Source organism: Aspergillus karnatakaensis (assembly GCF_047715665.1).
Source record: "Aspergillus karnatakaensis strain CBS 102800 unplaced genomic scaffold BJY04scaffold_19, whole genome shotgun sequence".
Classification (NCBI taxonomy): domain Eukaryota; kingdom Fungi; phylum Ascomycota; class Eurotiomycetes; order Eurotiales; family Aspergillaceae; genus Aspergillus; species Aspergillus karnatakaensis.
The window spans coordinates 42249-52776 of record NW_027395731.1 but is presented as its reverse complement, the minus strand read 5'-3'; the positions used below and the strand labels follow the sequence as shown (position 1 = coordinate 52776).

At 48.9% G+C, this 10528-nt stretch overlaps 3 protein-coding genes across 3 annotated transcripts; 1 reads left to right on the top strand and 2 right to left on the bottom strand.

Annotated features, from left to right (window-relative positions):
- Positions 1–520: 520 nt before the first annotated feature.
- BJY04DRAFT_217246 (ubiquitin C-terminal hydrolase 37) lies at positions 521–2070 on the bottom strand (the record flags this gene model as incomplete). The annotated part of the gene is made up of 6 exons (XM_073715988.1): positions 521–1080; positions 1133–1317; positions 1384–1565; positions 1622–1721; positions 1781–1875; positions 1936–2070. The coding sequence occupies 6 exons, from the start codon at positions 2068–2070 to the stop codon at positions 521–523; spliced, it is 1257 nt and encodes a 418-aa protein (XP_073572141.1).
- A 457-nt stretch (positions 2071–2527) lies between these two features.
- Positions 2528–6843, top strand: BJY04DRAFT_186847 (putative nuclear envelope pore membrane protein). Its single transcript, XM_073710949.1, has 4 exons — positions 2528–3152; positions 3211–3359; positions 3418–6399; positions 6461–6843. Exons 1-4 carry the CDS (start codon positions 2718–2720, stop codon positions 6660–6662), a joined length of 3768 nt encoding a protein of 1255 aa, XP_073572140.1. The 5' UTR covers positions 2528–2717; the 3' UTR covers positions 6663–6843.
- On the bottom strand, positions 6648–10238 carry BJY04DRAFT_227043 (rRNA-processing protein UTP22). Its single transcript, XM_073718550.1, has one exon. It carries the CDS (start codon positions 10177–10179, stop codon positions 6844–6846), a length of 3336 nt encoding a protein of 1111 aa, XP_073572139.1. The 5' UTR covers positions 10180–10238; the 3' UTR covers positions 6648–6843.
- Positions 10239–10528: the final 290 nt, after the last annotated feature.

The window sequence follows — 10528 nt, the reverse complement described above, 5'->3', positions numbered from 1 at the left end:
ACGTGAATGATTGAGTCTCACGGTAATCAGGCAAGAAACGACGTGGAGGAGACCAGCCCAGCGTTCGAGGACGAAGTTCAACGAAGCGGTCGAGTTGGAGAGCAGGCGGTGACGTCTTGGGTCGGTCAATACTCCGATATAGCTACCTATTTAGTACTGTCTCTCTGCGCCACCAAAACCGTCGGATGGTTGTTCACTGACAAGTGTGAGATCGAGAGGGAGGGAAGGTGGTCATTTACAAGAAGAGAAGGGTCCAAGGAGGGGTAAGTAGAAAAGAAAGGGGGGGGAGGGAGGCCAGGGCTTGGAAAACGCTTTGAAGCTCTTGCAGGCAGGCTGCGACTTTTCGACTCCGTACGGAGTACCTACACCTGCAGTTCTACTACCGAAAAACCCATGTGAACGGCACAAAGGCTCTCGTCCAATCGGCACATCACGAGGCCTATGCTTCCCTCTTCGATGGCCAGAATCCTATTTACATCAACCTTTGCACCCGGTCACCGCCAGAATATCCTATTCTTTCTTAACGAAACTGCTTCGTCATGGGAATAAGGTCTTCGATGACCCGCTTTCGCGCCAAGAATCGTAGCCACGTTCTTATAGCTGGTCCGTAATCGAACCTCCTCCGTGCTGCTTTCTCGTCATCCTCCTGCTGCGACTGTTGCTCTTCTCGGATTGCCATCCGGAGTCTGAATTGTTCTCCACTCATCTCTATACGGCACTGTGCTAGTTCGTCTATTGAGCTCTGAGAAAACTCGTCTTTCTCCGCAAGCAAGACTGCCTCATTAACAGCTTTCTCAGTGACCCCGTAGGACTCCTCCGGGCCCAAAAGCGTGTTTTCAGGGAGTGGCGCGATGGCCTGAGAACCGATATCGGTCACTTCTAGCACACGGGATGTAACATCTTCCTCGATCGCCTGCAAGCGTTTGATATTCATGGTCAATTCATTGATAAGGTCAGGTAGTGGATCTCGATGGAGGCTCAGTATTGAGAATTCGATCTGATCCGATTCATAGTCCTGCATCCTACGGCGGATATCTGGCATTACCAATCGCAACCAATCCTTGTCCGGATCGAGCTCGCCTGGAAGATCTATGTCAGCGACCTTGCCATCATGTTAGTAGGTGTGACGCACCGACGGCCTGGGGCTGACGTTCCAGTCCATCAAACTTCCACACCTTCTCTAAAGCTGGAACAAAGGCAATAAAGTGAAATCCTGCATCGGCATCGGGCTCTTCACGGCCACGCTTTTTCGACCGATTACGCTTCGATTGCGCCTCGTTCTTGAGCTGAAGGTCTGATTTGAGTATATCCATTTTCCTATGTGCAATGTCAAACAAGCGGAGGCTTCAGAACGGCTGAGCAAGCCTGCTATTCGAAACGTACCTAGCAAATGAGTTGTGTATTCTTTTGACGAACTCAAAATTATTGATTGCGTCTCCTCTTAATGCTGGCGTAAATGGCATAGTAAATTCCCTGAAGCTTTGTAGAATATCTCCAAGATCAGCCCCCTCAATATTATTCACAATATTCAAGAGAGCAACGCTGGCGCAGGCATTACTTGTTGTCTGACATATAGTTAGCGGAAAGACAGCATGAAAAGATAGGAGCAATAGCAGCGAACCTGATTAGCGAACCAGAGCCCTTCAGGACAACTCGCCTCCTGCTTCTCGGGGTCATCCTCATGCCAGCGAAATAGAAATATAACTCCATAGACAGGTCTACTACACCAATTAAGCACTATCAGTGAGCGGATCAGCGTTCAGTGACCGGGAACCCTTACTTTAGGTTTGGCAAGGCGTCATCTTCTACTGAGAAGACTTCTTGAACCTTCACACCGGTTACCCCGAATTCTCGAAGCATGACATTGAAGAAGGCCTGCTGGTATGAGTATAGGCGCGGCAGACAGGTGTGGTGCAAGTGGGAAATAAGACATACTGGGTCCGAGTCCAGCTCGCAGAAGCCGTTCCATGATGCTTTTTCAGCTTTCGAGGCCGGTTGCAATGAATCAACCGTCTCATCTATTATCTCTGCTGAATCATTCAACTTCTGTCGTTTCAGGCGCCCACTCATAGCTAAATCTCAAGTGAAACAGCGAGAGGTCCAGTCTGGACAGTCTGGACGAATGGGATAAATCTTGAAAAAATTGTCTTTAGAGAGGCACTGATGATGGCGTAGTGCCACTGAATACCAGATCAAAAGAAACGACCGTCTCAGGAGTCAGAGCACCAATGCGGGCTTGCTAGGGGCTAGATTATTCATACCCGAGGCTTTTGCACAGCGAATGAGACGTTTACCAGTAATTCGTCTAAATCTAAAGACTAATTAAGTAACAGAAACAAAGAAATAAAGAAAGACGAATCTGGGACATTGTTCAATAGCTGGGGAGAGAAGCCGAGCAGCCAGATGTACGTAGGTAGCTGGCAAGCTGCTCGTGAGCTTTTGGCCGGTCTAGTCCCGATTTGGAATGCGCGCGTCAAAGAAAAATATCAACGAGTATCAAAAAGCTCCGAGCTTCTACAACCACGACCGTCCACCAACCAACACCAACCTCGTTCCAAGTTCAAACCCTCGGGATTTCTCTGCAAGGGAGCTACACTCGTAGCTAGTCCATCACTCCCCGAGCCACTCGACGTCTCCCATTACAGTTCAAGCTCCCGGAGTTTACATCTGGCAGCACAACATCATTACCCACTAATTGAAAGCGACCACAGCATGCCATGAGCGACACTCCTCGGCTTCGCTCCGCGTTTCCCTCAACGCCGCAGAAAACGAGGGATAGTAATAGTTCGCCTTCAAAACCCCGAACAAGAGAACTTCCGTCTTCAAGGGCTTTTTCGTCGAAGACGCCGTCGGTCGTCCAGAATGGGGACTCGTCGCTCATTCCGACCCGCATCGTCGACCCTCCAACACAGCGGTCGTATGTAGTGGCGGTCTACATGGCCCTCAATGCATGGCGACTTTATGAGGGCTACACAGCTTCCGATGACCTTGATTCAACTTGGCTATTCCTAAAATGGGCCTCTATAGATGGTGTCTTCCTTTTTGGTCTTCAGGCTTTGCGCATTCCCTGGATGGAATGGGCTTTTCCGACAACACTTGCGCTGTTTCTGGTCCACGTCGCGTTTAACATCTTTTTGATGTTCCGTATTCCGGTATGTGTGGCGCCTTCATTGACTTAACCGATATTAATTTTGATTGCCCCTTCGCTAGATCCCTCTCACGACCTGGTTCTCTGGAGCAATGAAGCTCGCGTATGATCGGGAACTATCTATCTCCGGTCAGAGTATCAAGCCCGGCGACATCATAAACAATGCGTCTCTCATTCTCGGAAAGCAAATAGTCAATATCCTTCCTGAAGGGTAAAGTCTTCTGCCGCTTACTTCTACCCTATCTTGGATGCTAACTTGCATACCTTAGGTCGGCCATCTTGAACCCGGACTTAACACCGCTTTGTCTAGATGGACAAAAGGCTACCGTTGAACTGCCGATTCGGGTTAACCAGACCGACCCAATTCTTATCGAATTGCTACGCGTCGACTTCAATGACGGCGACAGTGAAGTCATCTCGATCCCCGCCAAGCAACTAAAACAATTAAAGAAACAAGCGGACAAGAGGCATTTGCAATCAAGTTCAGACCTTCACCGTGATCTCCTTTTACCAATCAAACGCACTGGTGTATATCGCCTGCAGCGAGTTGTGGATGAATCTAAGCTTGAAGTCCGTGTGCGATCCTCTGATGCCATCGTTACGTCTTGTCCCCGCGCATTGATCAAGAATTCGTATGCCCACAAATGCAAGGGCGAGCTTTCAAACTTGGTGTTGGCGGTTGAGGGCACTCCACCCCTCAAGATCAAATACAGCAGGCAGGTAAACGACCATGATCGAGGCTTCTCGTTCCAAAACATTCAATCAGATCATCTACGTACTCCACTTCTGGGTCATAGGTCTCTTGGTCGTCTGTTTGACGCACGTGAGCCTGATGTCGCGTGGGCACAAAGTCAAATTATCGAGATTCCTCTCAATGAATCCCTGAATACCGGGGGTGACTGGCTCTACATGATTGAAGAAGTACACGATGGGTCTGGTAACGTGGCAAATTACTCAATGGTCTTGGAGGATGCGGACCGGCAAGCGGCAAAATCTTTATCTCAATGGCATCAATTCTCTGTTCATGAAATCCCTCGACTATCGCTGTCTGGGTGCAATGATCAGAAGTTCCTTCAGGTTGCCCGCGGGGAAAGTCTTCCTCTCCCTGTCAAATTCCATAATCTGAATCAGGGGTACGATGTCGATGCGCCCTTCTCCCTTTCGTACTCTTTTGGCGTTTACGGCCACGAGAATACTGAGGATCCTGCACGCTCCATGCGCCAACTCTCGCTCCAATCGGTCGACCAGAAACCCTTTATCAAAGAGCCAGGATGGTACAGCCTGAAGTCCGTTTCCAGCCAATTTTGCCCTGGGGAGATTCTAGAACCCTCATCCTGCTATTTGCGCAATCCGCCAGAGCCTGAATTATCTATTCGGTCCGAAAAAGTCTTTGATAAATGTGCCAATAGTCCAGTGGGATTGATTGTCGATTTAGATCTCACAGGCTCACCTCCATTCAGGGTACGGTATTCTATTGAGCATTCTAAAGGTGTTGAGACCAAGCATCAAGTTATAGATGGATTACGCTCCCAGTTGGACTTCACCCCCTTGGAGGCCGGTCATTACCGGTACCGGTTCTTAGATATTTCCGACAGTGTCTATACACCTCGATCGCTGGAAAATAAGGCATTTGTCTTGGAGCAAGACGTGAAACCTCCTGCATCAGCACATTTTCTTGGGACCAAGGAAGTCCGCAAGGCTTGTTTTGGGGAACCGATTTCAGTTGATATTGCCTTTTTGGGCGAGGCGCCCTGGACATTACATTACGAACTCGTCCACAATGGTAAGAAGACGAAACACACTCTCGAGTCTGAAACTGCAAAGTCTACTATTGTGACGGACAGACTGGTCAGCGGTGGCGAGTATAACCTCGTGCTCACAAGCGTAAAGGATCGCTCCAAGTGCAAACGAAATCTCAATGAGATTCTCAAAATCGACGCCAGATCCAAACCACCTCATGTTTCCTTCGGTCACATTGAAAACACCAGAAAATACTCGGCACTACACGGAGCCAAGGTCGATATACCTGTCAGACTTAGTGGTGAACGCCCCTGGACGCTACGATATAAAAATCTGGAAGGAGATGGTTCGATAGCCACGAAAACCTTCTGGCAGGAGAACAGTTTATTGGGTGTGGACGAGGAGGGACGTTACGAGCTTGTGGGAATAACGGATGCATCGTGCCCCGGATCGGTTGATGAAGCAGCGAAACAGTTTGAGATCTCGTGGATTCCTAGACCCCAAATCACTGCCGTCGACGATACTCCTGTGGGGCCTGATGGGTTGGTTGTGAAGAACGAAATCTGTCAGGGACAAGGCGATAGCCTCGAGCTTCGCTTGACAGGAAATCCGCCTTACAGTATCCAATGTGAACAACAAAGAAAGGTGGCCCGTGGTTCAACCCAAGTGCGCGTACGAAGCCTCAAAACGGCTCTGCATGCGCTTTCAATGGAAATGGAGACATCTGAGCCGGGCGACTTCACGTATCGGTTAAAAGAAGTCGGCGATAACCTTTACAATACTGACCCGAGAGGCAATCAAGTCGTGGTCACGCAGAAGGTAAACCCACTTCCTTCCGCGCGGTTTGACGCTCCTGGGCGTATCTACGGTTTCTGCAAAGAGGATAACAACGGCGAGGAATGGGTACCCCTCACTCTTGAGGGAGTGGCGCCATTTTCTCTCGAAATCTCAATCAAACACTTCGCGAAGGCGAAACCAGAGATTGTGGCCATCCCAAACATCAAATCTAACCGACACAGTCTCCCAATTCCAAGACGTCATCTTGAGCTAGGCCAACACGTCGTCAGCATCCACAAAGTTCGAGACTCGCGAGGATGCGAGCGATCATATCACACGGACCTCAGCTCAGTGAGAGTAGCCGTCTCCGACGTACCTTCGATCATACCGCTTGAATCAAAACTCGACTACTGTGTGGGCGAACGCCTTTCCTTTTCGCTCTCAGGCCACTCTCCATTTGAAGTATTCTACACTTTTAACGGCATTGCCAGGAAAGCATCCACGCAATCCAATCATTTCCGCCGTATCGCTGAAAAACCCGGTGTCTTTGCGATTACAGCCGTCAGTGATGGTGCGAGCGGGAAATGTAAAGCTCACAAGGACATTGTGAAGACAATTCACCAGATGCCTAGTGTCAGAATCAGCAACGGTCAAATCTCTATTGTGGATATTCATGAGGGTGGTGAGGCGGAGCTCGAGTTCGAGTTTTGGGGAACTCCACCATTCGAATTCACGTGTGCTATCCCTTCTCTGAATGATACTCTCTTGGACTTGAACACTAACTAAAGTTCTCAGGTACATTCGAAGTACAAACGCTCGGAAAGGCAAGAAGGCCGAAATACTCGACATCAAGCATGATATCTCTTATGAACACCGGAAGATTATCAAGACATCTGACGAAGGTACATACGAGGTTGTGGCGATCAAGGACAAGTATTGTTCGTTCTCTGCTCAGCCTTCGTTAGAGAAGAATGAGAAACTCCTGACAGGCTCATGAACTATAATGGCGGGTATTGATGTGAAATTCTATATGCTCATGCGTTCACTTCCAGTTCAGCTCCCGAAGGTCATCCATCATCTTCAGTAATGTTTGTTTTTAAAGTTCTGTATATAGCATTGCAACGGCGCTTTATGGTATCTTTTTTCACGTGACAATCAATGCACAATTATTTACATACTTAAACTGATCTCTGGACTTCAATACGAGTCACCATGCCCTCCCCTAACCTCGAAATCTCATTCAAAATTGCCGTGCGGTTGATCGAAATGCTTGTCCCTGCTGCCGAACCGCTGTTTTCTTCGGGCATCGTTGAGTACGCAAGACCTAAGCTCCAGCCCTTTGTCCTCGTGGCTTGCGGATTCCAAAGTCCACCAATAACATCAGAATGCTCATGTCCACAGAACAAAAGGATGTTGGGGCTGAAACAAGCCTGCAAGTCGCGAACGAATGATCTCATAACAGCTAGCTTTCCAGGCCGAGCTGCATCGCTCGATACATTCAGGTTTTTGAATCTAGAAACTGATGCTGACCGATCATTCAGCAGCTTCGAATTCAGGTGGATAACAAAATCATAGGGTTCAAGTGCAGGGATGAACAGTTGGGAAATATCCAGGTCAGGCCCTTGCTCTCGTACAAGCTTCATGACGGCCTTTGCAAGGGTGCAGATTCGCGCTGCCACGACCTTTGGAGGCATTTCATACTGTGTCCATGTCACACCTTCAGGATCGATGTCGGAGCCAACAAACATGGAAACACTGTTCATTGCTGGGTCGATGCTTCGCCACGCGGCGAAACGAGTCCGGATTGCTTCGATTGCCTTCTGATCTAAGACCCCGCCCAGATCAACAAGCATCGGGTCTTGCTGCCAGTCCCACCGAGAGATAGCGTGCAATGTTCTAAGAAAACCGGTCATGGTACTTGAGGGGGTTTCCCAGGGATGTGGTTGAGTAAAGGCGCGGGCTGCCATTAGCTCGATTAGTTCCTCGTTGACATGTCCATCAAAAAGATGGCGGCTAAACCAATATTTGACGAGGCGAATGGTTGAGGATAGGAGTGGGAACCTAGTGCAAAGCGTTCGAATTGCTTGTGACAAGCGAGGGGAATGCACGAAGAGTCGCTTGTAGGCAGCGAGTGCGTAAGAGATCTCCTGCTTTATTTGCGAGCTTTCACCCTGCTCCTTGACTCGGCGTTCGAGCAGTGTTTGCTCTCGGTCATGATGAATCCTCAGACGGAAGGTGACTCCAGACTCATGCGTTAGGTCAAGAAATGCGTTATTGAGGAATTTGCTATGTTCGTTCTCTAGCCCAACCCTACCCGAAGAGAAGTTGCCGGACTCGGTCAAAGCATCTCCAATCTTGACAAGGAATGCTACCTTTGTCATTTGAATGGCAACCAAGTCGTCGGGCCATCGCGCAGAACTCTCGAATTGGAGCACGACGTCCACAGGGGTAGCGCCGTGGTTCTGACCTGCGTGAAGTGCTGTGTACCTAAGTAACGGGCTAGCAGGTGCCAGTTGTCTGACGGTTAGGGGAACCCCTTCCATAGTCTGCACTGATTTCTCCAAAGAACTGAAGGCATCGCTTACTAGCTGGAAGGCGGAGCTAGAATATGCCAATATTCCATCACCGTGATCCCGCAATTTTTTGTCAAACTCGTCACCAATATAGCCTATGTCGGCCTCGCCATAATCAAAATGACGCTTGAGAATATGGGAAAGAATTTGGTGCACTATAGAGGTTGAGGGATCTTCAGACCATACCAAGCTCTCACGGATACTGCCATCTCTGAAACGTCTAAGCTCAGCCTTATCACCCCAGAACGACCGGAATGATGCAGCTGCCTCCTTCTCCTCGGCAGTTGGGCCATGATCGACCACACGCGTAGCATTCTCAGAGTTCAAAAGTAATCCCACGAACAGGCTGCGCGTCTCTGACTTGCGGTTGGATTTCGAGTCCACAGACCAAGAGCTAGGAGGAGTCTTGGAAATGTTGAGGAGATATATCCTGTCACCTAAAGCTTTCAAAAGCACTTCGTAGATTGCGAACTCTTTATGGCGGGCTACAAGGGTATCCCCAGGTTCTGACAGCCGGAGAGTAAGAAGTCGATCAAACCTCAATAACGGCTCATCAATTTTAGAGATGAAAACTTTTTCAAAGTTATCATCTCGTGACTCATTCAACATCCTGAGGGTCAGGCTAGCTTGATGGCGAACCGATGAGTACGACCAAGGCGTCATTTTATAGAGAACGTTCAGCCCCCTCTTTCCGTCGTAAACCACCACCGCACCGCTCGGGAATGAAACGTCCGATGCCGAAAATAGCAGAGGCTCCGTCAGGTCCTTTGCCGTAAGAAATTGTATGGTCGCTTTGAACAGCTGATAGCTACTGTATGATTTCATGAGGACCGGCTTGCCACCTGGGCCTCCACCTTCGAGTAAAAGGGCCATAAAGACAGACCACTCGAAGCCTCCAAGGCCACCCTGGTTGGAAGACGAGCCAAACCCGCGCTGATGTAGCCAGATACGGCCGAGGAGGCATGCATCTTTAAAAGCATCACAACTTTGAGCGGCAGTAGATAAAAGCCTGTGATAGAGAGCAACAGTCGCTTCGGAGCGAAGACACGAGTTGTAGAATGGGGTAGAGGCCTGCTCATCATGTCCTCTATTTGATGCATTGCGTACGTTGTTCTTCAGTGGTAAAGTACGCGAAATGGGGAACATTGCATCTTCAATTGCTGTGATGATGCGAATCCGGGACTTTGCGCGTCCTCCAGGCTTTCCAGTACTGCTTGGCTGCAGTACAATAATGGGGCGAAGGCCGTCTCCATCTTGAAATTCAAAATAGATATCCAGGCCAGCGCTCAATTTGTCTTTGATCCCGGCGGCAATACATGCAACGTAATACGCTCGTTTATGAAAGTAGCGATGATTCGTGTAGTCTTTTTCCTGAAAGATTGAGTTTGGCATTGTCACAGACATATCAATAGAAGAAGGCGCTGCTATCTTCGAGCCTGTTCTGAGCGCAAAGCTGCCAACCACATTGACATTCAAGGGCCGGGAATATGCCACTGTATACTTCGTGTCCTTCGCAGGACGTGGCTCTGGGTATGGGACGGTAACACCATGCGACTGTCGCAGCTCTTTCTCGGCATCCGAGGGCAATTTTGGTGATCGTTCGGGTAGGCGCTCGATGAGATCCTTGAGATCATGCAGGGTTTCCTTGACTGTCGCAAGCTGTTTGTCGTAATTCGGCCTCGACTCTGCAATCATTTCGTCAAGCTGTAGCTTGAAAAGACTTGATTTGAAAAAGCCGGTGGCCAATGCCATTTCTGCAGCGGCAGGGTTGCCAGCCAATTTGCCTGCCTTTGAGGTGACTGTCCGCTTCGAGCCGTTGGCTACATCCATCTTGATAAACTGGCTTGCGCTCTGGTCAGGGTCGGACACGGTTATATTCTCGCGGGAGTCTGCGCCTCCAAAAGGACTCAATTTCCTTCTCTTCACCGTATGACTAGACATTTCGGGTTATTAGTAGCACTGTCCGGTTTAGTTGAAGCCCAACAGGTTTTGCGCTTCATTCGAAAACAGAAGCTCCAATCTTTTTTTTTTTTTTTTCGTGCCGAGCAATAATCTCAAATCCGATGTCTGATAACATCACGTGCTCCTGATAAGATACATCTGCACGTGACTGTACGCAATGATGTCTGAAATAGTATTTAGAAAGGGTACCAGGATCTCACTATCTACCTACCTAGTTACCATTGTTTAACCTCTGGAAGCAAACAGTGGAGATATCACAGTGATCTTGTGTGTGTGTGCACCTACTTCTATACACTTACCATTTGTCCTAGATCCGGCTAAACCAATG

Excerpts from the sequence above, each read along its gene's own strand:
- BJY04DRAFT_186847 (XM_073710949.1), top strand. The coding sequence starts at position 2,718 with ATGAGCGACACTCCTCGGCTTCGCTCCGCGTTTCCCTCAACGCCGCAG. Across the intron at positions 3,153-3,210 it reads TTTTGATGTTCCGTATTCCG|ATCCCTCTCACGACCTGGTT; the intron begins GTATGTGTGGCG and ends CCCCTTCGCTAG. Across the intron at positions 6,400-6,460 it reads ACTCCACCATTCGAATTCAC|GTACATTCGAAGTACAAACG; the intron begins GTGTGCTATCCC and ends TAAAGTTCTCAG.
- BJY04DRAFT_227043 (XM_073718550.1), bottom strand. The coding sequence starts at position 10,179 with ATGTCTAGTCATACGGTGAAGAGAAGGAAATTGAGTCCTTTTGGAGGC.